Source organism: Passer montanus, unplaced genomic scaffold (genome assembly GCF_014805655.1).
Source record: "Passer montanus isolate IOZ18808 unplaced genomic scaffold, ASM1480565v1 scaffold2, whole genome shotgun sequence".
Taxonomy (NCBI): Eukaryota; Metazoa; Chordata; class Aves; order Passeriformes; family Passeridae; genus Passer; species Passer montanus.
In genome coordinates this window covers 8,437,322-8,450,489 of record NW_024366591.1, presented here as the reverse complement: position 1 = coordinate 8,450,489, position 13,168 = coordinate 8,437,322, and the positions used below count along the sequence as shown (strand labels likewise).

The 13,168-nt window shown below is 36.9% G+C and overlaps 1 protein-coding gene across 3 annotated transcripts in view; it reads left to right on the top strand.

The window, feature by feature from the left end:
- SIPA1L2 (signal induced proliferation associated 1 like 2) overlaps positions 1-13,168 on the top strand; it is a 126,497-nt gene that overhangs the window by 48,771 nt on the left and 64,558 nt on the right. For all 3 annotated transcript variants that reach the window (XM_039707522.1, XM_039707521.1, XM_039707519.1), the window contains exons 3-4: positions 4,301-6,007; positions 11,932-12,065. In XM_039707522.1, coding sequence (XP_039563456.1) covers positions 4,543-6,007; positions 11,932-12,065 — 1,599 coding nt within the window. In that variant the 5' untranslated portion in view covers positions 4,301-4,542. The remainder of the gene's footprint in view (positions 1-4,300; positions 6,008-11,931; positions 12,066-13,168) is intronic.

Below are 13,168 nucleotides of genomic sequence, written 5' to 3'. Positions count from 1 at the left end.
TCTGAAGACTGGAAACTAACTGGAGAGAGACACAGAAAATGCTGTGTAGAACCAATTGAATGCAAATTAAATGCCAGGTCTTCAGCTTTTGACATATTATTACTGCCTTTTCTCCTGTTTTATCAAATTGCACTTCCCATTTTTTTAAAGATTAGTAGAGCTTGAGAGTCATGGTGTATAGAATTGTCATCTTGATAAATAGTAGAGATTAATGCTTTCATCCAAATTATGCATTCTTTTTTAGGATGATAGCATTACATAATAATAGGGGCAGATTTCCAAAGTCTTGATCAACAAAATGATCACAGAAAGACTTCTTAAATAATTCATTTCCATCTATCAAGGCTGACATGAGGCAGCGTTACCAAACAACCTCCTTTTGACAGGATAGTCCAATAGCACAGTTCTCATTCATTGCTCCTACTGGCACAGGAACACTTGTGGGCACGTATCCAGGTCCCCAGGAAACTTGGAATCGTTCCATGTTAAAGAACTGTAACTGTAGCTAACAAACCAGCTGCTGTATTGAGCTCAGAAGGAAGTCTTTGTAGCTGTGTGGAAGGAACTTAAGTTATTTGCATAACATCCAGCAGTCTTAGTGGGAAGGGTTGGCAGGAGCACAACAGCAGGGAAGGCATCCAGCTTTTCTTTTTTGACCTTATCTGTCACTGATTCCATTCCTCAGTGCTAGGGTGAGATGAAAAGAGAGGGAAGTGAAGAACTTGACCAAAAGAGCTGTACAGGTCTGAAGAGAAGAGTACTCATGATCACATTGATATGGTTCTTTGTGGAAGTAATAGTTTATTAAATTCAACAACAACAAAAAAATAGGTTTACAATAAATAGTATCAACATCAGTGCAATATTTACGAGTTCGTAAATTCTTACTGTGGAGAGAGAAAATCCTTAACAACAGATAACATCAGACTATAGTGCTATCCATCAGCATAAGTCAGCTGTCAGCCAGAGCATGCTGCTGTACTGAGTTACAGAAATTTATGGAAAGGGTCAGTCATGTTAAAACTGGCAGACTTTTTTTTCAATTAGGCCAATTTCAGATTAAGAAAAAAAAATTAACAATATATCTTAAATATATTGCATCACTTCTTCAAACATTACTATTTCCAATAAAACATCAATCTGCATTTCCAAACAGGCATTTCTTTAGTCTTCTGTCACACCAGCTTTGCACTGTAAAGAAAATGAATTCTCTGTAAAACTACTGTCTTTTGCAATGTAACTCTGTTAAAATACTCAGGCCATACTTCAAGTATTTAAGATACCACCACCACCAGAGAAAAAAACCAAAAAAAGTCCTGCTTTCCTGTGGCCTTCAGGCTCTCTGCTGCCTTTCACAAATGCAAATGTTTGTGAGGCCAAACAGTAAATCATATTGTGGATTTGGATTGAAAATAAGTGGGCTGGTAGTGTCCATCTATTGCTCTTTCCTTCTCATCCCCACCACCTGAGCTCCAGTTTCAATGCAATTCAACCCTCATTATGCGTCTGGTCCAGTTCACTACTTTTGCAAATGCTTATGATAGAAAATGCTACACTGCAAATGCTTATGATAGAAAAAAGGCTAACACAAGAGAAGAAAATAATGGAATTTTTGCAATATAGCCTTTTCTTACCTTATATTATTTTTTCCTATTTTTCAGAGACTTTTTTAAAAATTTTAAAATGCTTAAACTAACGACTTCTATGAATGGTTTCTATGTAGAAAAGGGCAGGGAGGCTAGAAGATGTAATTCACCGTAATTTCAAAGAAAATTGTATTAATCTTTAATAAGAAGTTAAATATCTTTCCCAGTATGTGAAATTAAACTTACTGTGTCTTCTCACTCTTCTATATTCTGGCAGAAACAGAAAATATGATTCTGGAATAGTTTAGTTTTCCTTTAGATTTTTTATTTAGCAAAGGTTTCTTCCACTTCTATGATGGTATAAAGAACAGTCTAAGAAATTTTTAAAAAGCTGTCAGCTGTTCATGTTAATTTGTAAGGAACTTTCTTCTATTTTAACTTTACAGTATTACTTGTGCTCCAAAAGTGTTGAGCGTATTGACATATCTGAGAGCAGTCCTGCAAAGAACTCTTTGGGTTATTGGTGAAGGAAAAGCTGGGCATGACCCAGCAGTGTGCTCTTGCAGCTCAGGAAGCCAAACACATCCTGGACTTATCCAAAGCAGCTTGGGCAGCACATGAAGGAGGGGATTCTGCCCCTCTTCTCTGCTCTGGTGAGACTCCACCTGGAACCCTGCATCCAGCTCTGGGGTACCCAGCACAGGAAGGACATCGACCTGTTGGAGTGAGTCCAGAGGAGGCCATGGAGATTATCAGGGGAGTGGAACATCTCTTTTGAGGAAAGGCTGTGAGGGAGTTGGGGCTGTTCAGCCTGGAGAAGAGATGGCTCCAAGGAAGCCTAATTCTGGCTTTCCAGGACCTAAAAAGGGCCTGGAAAGGGACTTCTACAGGGCATGTAGTGACTAGATGAGGAGTAACTGTCTTAAACTGAAAGATCAGATATTAGGAAGAAATTCTTCATTATGAGGGTGGTGAGGCACTGCAACAGCTTGTCCAGAATGGGATCACCTATCGCTGGAAGTGTTCAAGGCCAGGTTGGATTGGGCTCTGAGCAACCTGGTCTAGTGGAAAGTGTCCCTGTACATGCCAGGGGAGCTGGGACTAGATGGTCTTTAACTTCCCTTATAACCCAAACCATTCTATGATTCTTTGACCAATATTTTTCTTTTTGTATAGTATTTTCATAAGTCATGTTTAAAAATCCTACTTGCCACTTTTCAAGCGCTATTTATCTGAATATGTCAGTTTTTAAAATAATCTTTTGGACTTCTGTAAGGAACCCATTTAATTGTCTTTATTGACCAGCAAGGAATTTCTTTGGAGTTAAAGTAAGCTGCAGAGATACATTGTTATGGAAATTGTTGGCAATTTTTACTACTGGTCACATAGAAACCATAGCCATTATGAGAGTGCTGGAGTCTAACTTGTGTTTGTTACCTCATTACTGCAGAAGTCTTCTGAAGTTTACTGTATCAAACACAATTTCAGTTTATTTCTGACAAGAAGAAAAAATAAAATGTCACATTTTGATTTATATTATTCCCTCGTCCCTCATGTCATCCTTCCTCCCCATCCTCAAGAAATGTTTATCATGTTAAATATAGGAAAAAAGCACTCATCTTCTGAACTCCTCTTACTGTCTCATCTTGTAATTGAAATCAAGGGAGAATTCATATTCCAAGCTAATTTAACCTGACTTCTTTTTAGTTTCTGGTAAATGCATAGTGTCCTTATTTGTAGCATGTTGAAAGATTGTTATGTTGGCATTTTTGTTCAAGGAATAAAATATGAAGAAGTACACAGCATTCTGTCTTGTCTCTTGTTTTAATCTGCTTTTATGCAATGGATTAATGGACAGACTCAGCCTGCAAATGAATCTTCGCAGCATGAGTCATGGTCACTCTTAAGACTATTGAAGAGTATTTTTATATCCTAACAGTTCCAATTTTGCAATCAAACTGAGGCTTATCAATAGGGCTACTATCTTTTCTTATTTACAGAAGGAAACAGACATGTTCTTTATCACAATAACAGAGTTAACAGTCTGGGTTTCCAACCAGAGGAATATAATATAACAGAAACAACTGTAACTGTTTTACACAGCTAAATAATAGTTTGCACTCCAAAGAAAGGAATGTAAGTAAACCTCCCTTTGGGAAGAGAGAAGAGGAAGGAAACAAAATACATTAATTCATTGAATTAATAATAGCGGAACAATTGCTTATCTTTAAATGTTCTTTTAAATGGGGCAAAACACATTTCTCTCTATAAGGTATTTTACTTACATTTTCTACCAGTCTTGCCCCATCACTCCTGTGTGCATTAACCATTTTCCAGAAAGCTTGGAGAAGAGTGTCTTAGATGTTATGTAAACAACCCCAGTGATTAGACAGAGAGTAGGCATCTGAGTTGCTGTCAGCATTGCAGGGAATGCAGAGAGAATTGTCTGTGGCTATTCTGCTTGTGCAGGTACTGGGGAGCCCTTGAGATATGCAGGTTCAAGCTGCTCACATCCTGTGGAATCACATGAAGAACTGGAATTGTTAAATTTGCTGGGTTTTAAGGAGTCCAAGGGTAGAAAATTATACAAAGCAAGTCACTTTAGGTCCATCCAGTTTCATGAGGTGTGTAATTACAAGCAACAGTGAAAACTTAGTATTATTGAGTATAAACATTTTAACGCTCTTTTTTTTTATTCTTTTCCTTATGAACAGATTTAAGAAATTTGTCTGGATTAATACTGAACTGAATGCATCTGAACTGAAGGAAATGTTTTGAGATTGCTCTCCTGATAGAAATTGTACAAAAATGGTACACTGACGTCTCTGCCTGCACCTGTGGGAAGACTGTAACAGTATTTTTATATCACAGTTTATTGGCCCATAAAAGAGGATGTAATAACAAATGTAACAGTAAATTTATGCAATAGTAGTGGTTCCCCTCCCACTGACTGGACATGAGTGATCAAAGGTCTTTGCAAGAAGATAAGCACAAGGTTAGCAGAACTTCCTCCAAGTTCAGAGAGTCTTCAAGAAGCATGCAATCTGATGATTATTTCGCTAGAAAACTTAAAGCCTTGAACGGTAGCATGGGTCCTCCTGTTTCTTCAAATGCCTCCAGCAAAGCTGAAAATAATCAAACAAATGGTACACCAGCCGTGCCTAAAATGGGTGTTCGAGCAAGGGTATCTGAATGGCCTCCTAAAAAGGATTGCTCTAAGGAGCTGAGTAAAGCTGCTTGGGAAAACAGACCTCCAGCCAGTTATGAAGGTGTTGGCTCAGTACTTCCAAATGGACAAAATGACCAAAGTGATGAACAGCAAGAAGAGCTAGAACTGGAATTTACAGAGGGAAAATATTCAATTGGAGATCTTTTTGTTCATTCGCCTCAAAGGGGTCTTCATCCCATAAGGCAAAGAAGCAACAGTGATGTGACAATAAGTGATATTGATGCTGAAGATGTGTTAGACCAAAATGCTGTTAACCCAAATACTGGAGCAGCTCTTCACAGAGAATATGGCAGTACTTCTTCAATTGATAGACAAGGCTTGTCTGGAGAAAATTTTTTTGCAATGCTGAGAGGGTACAGAGTGGAAAATTTTGAACATAAAACCCTTGCTCCTTTTGGATTTTCTGAGTTTTTCCACTGTGATCCAACGGTTTCTCCAAGTCTACATGCTGCTGCACAGATTTCCAGGGGAGAATTTGTCAGGATTTCTGGGTTGGATTATATGGATAGTGCCCTACTTATTGGTCGAGAAAGGGAGAAATCTTTCAAGAGGAGACTTAAATCAGAAGCAGTAGAAACATCTCTGTTTAGAAAATTGCGAACAGTTAAAAGTGAGCATGAAACTTTTAAGTTTTCATCGGACCTGGATGATAGACTTGACAGAAATGTTCGTTCTTGGAACTGTCAGAAATGTTTTGCACATTATGATGTTCAGAGCGTTTTGTTTAACATAAATGAAGCAATGGCTACCAGATTAAATGTAGGAAAAAGAAAAAATATCACCACTGGGGCCTCAGCTGCGTCACAAACTCAGATGCCATCAGGCCAGACTGGAAACTGTGAATCTCCTTTGGGAAGCAAAGAGGACCTCAATTCGAAAGAGAATTTAGATGCTGATGAGGGCGATGGCAAAAGCAATGATTTAGTATTGAGTTGCCCTTACTTCAGGAATGAAACTGGTGGGGAAGGAGATAGACGGATTGCGCTTTCTAGGGCAAATTCAGCATCTTTTTCTTCAGGTGAAAGTTGTTCTTTTGAGTCCTCACTGAGTTCCCATTGCACAAATGCTGGTGTTTCAGTTCTGGAAGTGCCAAGAGAAAACCAATCCATTCACAGAGAGAAAGTGAAGCGTTACATTATAGAACACATTGATCTTGGAGCATATTATTACCGCAAGTTCTTCTATGGAAAAGGTAAATTTTTGTAATGCAACTGTTCAGATTTAAATTTAGTAAAGATTATAATTTGTTTTCCTTCTTCTCTATAGAGAGACCTAGGTATTCCAGAGAATCCTGAAACTCTTTATTGAAATTAAGCCTGTTATTTTTGCTTCAAAGGGCAAAGCAGTGGTTTATGTAAGGTTATGCAATAACTGTGTGAGTTCATTAAGTGATTTAATGAAAGGTTATATAAAATAACATGTAAGTTAATTTTTCCAGCCCAAACTTTCTTGATAAGTAGGAGGAAAAGATGTCATTTATATCCAGTAAATGCATTGGAAATACTGATACTCAGAGTGGAAATAATTATTTCCTAAAAGGTGACTCCAAAAGAGAAAGTTTTATTATTGAGGCTTCAGATGCTCTTCTAGATTCAACTGTCTTCACATGTGTCTTGGAGCCGTTCATACTGTATGCACATGTACATACTCTTTAAATAGAGAGCTTCTGTTGTTATTTAGTTTTTCAGAAATACCTTCAAAATAGCTGTCTGTGTCCTGTCTGTATTATGAATTACAGCTAGATCTTTTTGCTTTTATTAAAAGAAAAAGTCTGCTTCTGTTTTTAAAAAAAATGTTACGGCCTGATTCTTCTTGTTCTTCTTGAAATCATACTTCCTCTACTTTGTAACTATATTTGAACATCAGAAAATCAGCACTGTACTGTTACTCCTTCCCCTTGTAACTCTTTAAAAGGGACTCAAAAGAGGATCCAGTACAGTGCTGGTCACAATACTATAGAAACTGAAAACATATTAGATGCAACAAACTATTTAAAAGGCAAGGAAGAGAAGAATCTGGACCTGTGATGGAAGAGAAGGAAGGAGACCCACAGCTAAGCAAGGAATGGGCAGTAAATTCCCAGGTTCACAATGGATTCGAAGCTAGACAGGTTGTAAATTATATAAAAAGTGTTGAGGGAGTCAGAGTGCAAGAGAATGAAATGAAATTTTTGACAAAAGGGTCATTTTTGGAGGGGAGAAGAAAAGATTGGCATTCACAAAAATGAAAGGAAGACTGTCAGCAGAAAAAGGTGGTGGCAGGATGGGCAGGGGGAAGGGGGAGACAAGAATTAAGCCAGATGAAAGAGGACTTGTTTGTGAAGTGCTTTTATCTTTGTTGAGTTACAAGTGCTGAAGTGCGGAACACTTCTGTGACGAAAAATCTTGTCAGAGAAATTATAAAAAGAAAATGCAGGTGCATACTCAAAGCCACTTAAAAAACTATATTATAAACAAACCTAATGACCTTTCTGGAAAATTGATGTGAACGTAATTAGTTTTTATTAACTTCTGTTTTGAAATAGTAGCAGAGTTTCTCAGAATTTTGTCCCACACGGTATAACACTTGGAAACTTTAATTGTTACTAATTGTTTTCTAGGCAGAGTTCTTCAAAAGTAAATACGGTATGATTCATTTAATATCCAGTAATGAATTGTTACCTTCTCACCTTTACAGTGATATGAAAGCCATGGCCTGTTGTGCATTATCTTTTTATAGAGCTGTAACAGAGGCTAAATGAGAGAAATCTGTATTGAATGGCTTTTACAATGCAACAAGTCAGGGTGAACAAGCTGATGAAACTAAAATCTTAATTTTTAGAGTCTGCTGTCTTAAGGGATCAAGCTTGTAGGGAATTGCCACATTAATTTCAATTGAATACAGTTCTCACCCAAGCAAAACTTACTGTGGACAGAGGAAATAATCCACACATTTTGCATTGGACACCAAGATGTCTTGCTGCTGGCCTGAATTTCCATATTGAAAAGAAAAATTGACATTTATGTTCATACTGGGTCTACGTGATGCTCTTCCATGACATTGAGTTCTCCTAGCTAATTTTTAGATTTAGTTGTGCAGTTTAATTTTATCAAAAGCATTGTGGTAGGATGAAATAACAATTGAGCAAACAATAGTTACTTTTACTTACTATCACTGATTTCTGTTGCTTTGAGGAAAAAATATATGAAAAAGAAGTAGCTTTCTGAACATTTCATTTTGTTAACAGTTTTATAATTGGCACTTGTCAGCATACCAGTTTTATTTCTGTTTTAAGATGCATGGAAGAAACACACTGGCATGTGTAGCACTAATTATTCCATTCCCTTTCAAGAAATGTGAGATTTGGGATTCAGTGTTTTCTGAAATGATTTGTGGTTTTATACTGCATATTTATAAGCTTTGTAACTATTGTTAAAATCAAATCCATTGCAACTGATATAAAATATGTTATATTTATTGAATATGTCTTCTCAGTTTTCAGTTGAGAATTGTAAAAGCTAGAATATATTATCTCATTGTTTTGATTATCATTGATTTGTCCATTTCCCCTTGTGCAATTATCCTCATAATTCCTCAAGACTTGTTTATTATTACAGTGCTTTTTATTTGAGGGATTTGCAACCATTTAATGTTACTGACACTATCTGCTGATATGGGATTGAAAAAATGTCCTGAAACAGGCTTAGCAAGGTATTGCTATTAACTCAGTTTTGTACAATTAAGACTTTTGTGTTAGGAGAAAATTGGCAACTATTCCTCAAAGTGAAAAAGTAAAAAATGACAAATATTTTAGCATCTCTCTAGATCTCAGCTAGAAAATAACACTTATTTTATTCTTTTCTCCCAGCTGGTTCTTTTAAGCCAACACAAACACATTTTAAATGAGTTTAATGAGTTTGTACTTTTTGAAATTAAAAAAAGAAGATGCCTTGAATTAAGAATGTTTTCCCCAAATCCCAGAATATCAGTAGCCATGCTATTCAATTTACTTCAGCTTTCTTACTTTTCTAGTTTATCTGTTTTATTTTAATGCATATAAATAGTGTGTTTGGGTTTGTGTCTTTTATGTTGTACAAGAAATTCATAGGTATCTGCACATACTTGTATTTTTCTGCTCAGTAATACTGCAGCCAAGAAATCTAGCAACTTTTCTAGATTTACATCAAAATGGAAAGCTCTAGACTTCTAACTGAGGAGTTTACCTTATGTCAAAGCCTGAATTATGCAGCTGTGGGGAGCTTTTATATTATTGGAAGTGTTTGATGTCTGAACTTCTCTTTTTCTCTCCCTCACTCTGTGTTCTCTGTAAAGTCCTGTTCCATTTAACAAAATTGCCCATTTAGACTCAAAGTTTTAATTTAACACTGGGAAGTCCATAAGGTACATTATTTATCCATGCAGGTAGAATGCTCAGACTGGGAAAGGAATTATCTGCTCATGCTCTCCAATGTAGTTAGAGAGCATGAGCAGATAATTTAATGCTTGCGCCTCTTTGATTCCAGGTGTTCCTTCCAAAAAAAGTTGTAATGTGCTGATGCTCATTTTCCTTCCACTAGGAGATGGATTGCAACCACCTACATACTTCATAGATAGATTTTTGAAAGACTGCTGGAAACCTAATTTAAACTTGATTTGAGAAATACGTCTGTCCTTTATGTAGAGATGATTTCACTCTTTGCATTAATTCTGAGAGTATGGATAACTTCTTAGTGAAAGACATTTTGGAAAAAAACTTCTTTACACATTTCTGTAAATACATTATTTTTTAAAAAAGTACCAAACTAGCTAAAAAATGCTAGCAAAATGTTTTGCTTTTTGGTTTTTTTTTTTTGTTTTTTGTTTTGTTTTTTTTTTTTAATCCAGACAATCTTTAAGGAGAAATTATTCAATTAATTGTTATTTAAAATAAGGGATTATAGCATAAATTGGATTGGAAGACATTTCTGCAGGCCATCCAGTCTAATTCCCTCTTTAAACTCTTATTCACTTTAAATGTAGGTTCTGAATAAGTTGCTCAAAACCTGTTTCCCTTGAACTGTGGCTTTTTTGCAGTGTCTAAGGATGGAGACTTCACAATCTCTCTTGGAGGCCTGTTTGTGTTGTTCCCCCCACTCAAAGGCTGCATGTTGTGATGGTTGCATCTTGTTCTTTTACTTTGTACCTTGTACAAGAGCCTGTTTCTCCTTTCTCTACAACCTCCCATCAGTTTGTGGCATCCAGCAGTTATTTCCCCTGTTAATCTGCTCTTCCAGCTGCACAAGCCCATTTCTTTTAGCCTTTCCTCCTCTGTTGTATTTTCCAGCCCTCTAATTGTCTTTATAGCTCTCTGTTGGCCTTGTTCCACTCTGTCCAAAACTGGACACTGCTTCTCAAGTGCCCTCAAAAGTGCCAAAAAGAAAGGCATAATGCTCTCCTGAGCTGTTGCAATGCTCTTGGCCCAGAGTGTGGTTGCTCTCCATCTCTGGTCTAGCTGGCTGCTGCAGCCTGTGCTCACATGGTCCCTCTTGCACAGTGAGGCTCCTGAGGCAGTGGGTTCCCAGCATGTTGGATGAGCTTGTTCTGTTCTACATGCATTTCTGTGTTGGTCTTCATAAGGCTTTTTCAGTCCATTTTCTTGGATTGTCAAAATGAGAGTTTGTTTTAAAGTGTCAGGTTGAAAACTTTAAGTGGTTTAAGAGTTGCTTCACATGCAGCTCAGCTGTCACAGCTCAGCAGTAGCTGCCTCCAGGGGAAGAGGAGAGTGGGAAGTGAAGCACAGACACCCTACAGCTGTAGGACTCTACCTGTGCAGCTCTGCCTTTGGCTGGTTTTGTTAGAACTGCAAGGATTATGCATTTCCATGTCTGCTCTGTGCACATAATCCTGATTTGTTAAAAGCCTGCTGGTTATTCCCCTTCATCTGTTGCACCCATTTGCAGTCCTAACCCCCAGTACATGAACTCTTGTTTTAGAGCTTGGTCAGGGACAGCAACTTTTTGAGGATGAACTCCATTCCATAATTTAGATAATATCGAACCCTATTAAACAGTAACACTTCCACCACCTAATTCTGATAAACATTTTAGTAACTGGCCACTAATTGCAATTTGTATTACTGATTGTAGTTCTTTAAGGTCAACTGTCCAGCTGGTTTCTGCCCACCTTGTAATTTGCATGTCCAAACCGTGTCTTTTCAGTTCAGCTACACAGATACACTGTGGGAGACTGTGTGAAAAGCATTGCTAAAGCACAAGTGGGTGACATTCATTGCTCCTTCCTCATCCATAAAGCCAGTCACATCACTGCAGAAAACAACTGGATTGGTCATGCATGATTTGCATTCTTTAAATCTATGCAGGCTGTTTCCAAGTATCTTTTTGTCCTTCATGTGCCTGGAAAAGTCTTCCATGAGAATTTGTTCCTTAATCTCCCTGGGAACTAAAATTTATCGTGGCTGTTCCATGGCTTCCCAAACCCTCTTGCCCTTTTTTAAAGGTGGCTGTAACTACTCAATATTACCTTTCAAAGGTGATGAGGAGGAGCCTCAGCACAGGTCCTGATTGGTGACATGGATTTGAGTGTGTCTGGTCTCCTTAAATGGTCTCTAATGTGATCTTTCTCTTCAGCTCATAGTGCTTTACTCTCCCAGACTGGACCAGTTGCCTCAAGGATGAATTTAACTATTCATCAAACACTGAAGAGTTAGTAGACTCAGTTTTCCCTTGTTGAGAATGAGTTGCTGCTTGAAATGTAAAGTTTTAAATAAGAATAAGTCTTATTTGTTTGAAGACTTAGCTTTTATTCAAGATTATATGTAGATACAGTTTCTCCAAACTAGTTTCCTGCAGCATGAAATAAAAAGATTAATTTTATAGCAAAAAGGGAAAAAATATTTCATAGTAGCAGCAGTTGCAGTAATTTATGTTATATGAGTGACCATTTTGCTCATCAAAATTAGCATTTGTGATTTATGTACTTATTGTACAGTTCAGAAGATCACTCAGATATTCACAGACCTCATAGTCAATTAAAAATTATCTCTTTTTCTTGCTGCAGAATTTTTTTTTGAGTTATGATGAAAATTTTCTAGGGGATTCATACTTTACTCTTATCTCTTCATTCATTCCTGTGTAAAAGAGCATCAGAACTACTTTGGAATAGATGAAAATCTTGGACCTGTAGCAGTCAGCATCCGGAGGGAGAAGGTTGAAGATGCTAAAGAGAAAGAAGGATCTCAGTTCAACTATCGTATAGTTTTCAGGACAAGTGAGGTAATGTTCACTCCATAATTGTGCAAAGCAATGGAAAAGTTGACTTGAAGCTTAGGATACTAGTTGTGTGTCTGAGGGTGCATTGCTAACTTTGAAAGTTAATCTCTTAGTGGGAAAGGATGTTTCCTGTGCCATTAGTAAATGTAGTTGCTGCTGAACAAAGGTTTCCTTCTCTGTACTGCATACAATTTTTGTCTTTTGAGTGAGCACCCAAAAGGAGGTAAGTTGGCTGAAAAGAGCTGCAAGGTGCAAGCAAGGGAACAGATGTTAACACAGCTAAAGATAAGTGTGGATCTGGCTGCTTGATGTTATGTTTCTAATGATAGAAAAGAAAGGGTAAGAAATGTAGGGATAAAAGGAGCTGTAAAATAGCAAAACTAGTACAATTACTTATTTGCATTTTTTTATTTTGTTTGAAAAGACTTTCTTAGAAGCTTTTATGTGACATGTTTCTATGTACTCTATATGGATGATTTACAGAAGAAGTATTAACATATTTATAAAATAATGGTCTTATTTGAAAGAAGAATTTGCTTGCAGTTGTTGGGTATGAAGTCTTATAACTTTTATTTCAAGCAATTTAACATCTCTTGCAAAAAAATTTCTTTATCACCTTAGATTTGTATGAAAACACACAATGTTATTATTGCAGCAAACAACTGTAAATTTTTGGAATCCTTCGGACTACTGATTTTTATTTTGACTAAGAATATAGAGAAGTGTTAGCCAGACCTCCTGATATCACTGGGCTCTTGTGCTTTTCCAGACAGATGTAAAAACAAATATAGATGTAGATATAATTTTTGTTTTCAGTATAGTTTTTTTTATAGACAGAAAAGGAGTTCCAAAAATGGAAACCCAGTTGTAAGAAATTACTCTGTCAAGTCCAATGGAGATAGAGCAGCATAGATAAAATAATAGGTGAATGGGTTAAGTAAAGTTGTGATTGGCTGTAGCTTAGCTCACGTGTTCAGCCTGTGTTTGCTAGGGTTGTATGGCAGAATTCAGAATTAACTCTTTTAGTTTACTGGCATCTTTAATACTTTCCCCTCTCCCAGAGAAGGAATATTCTTAGTAATTGTAATAAAAGTTGTTAACATACT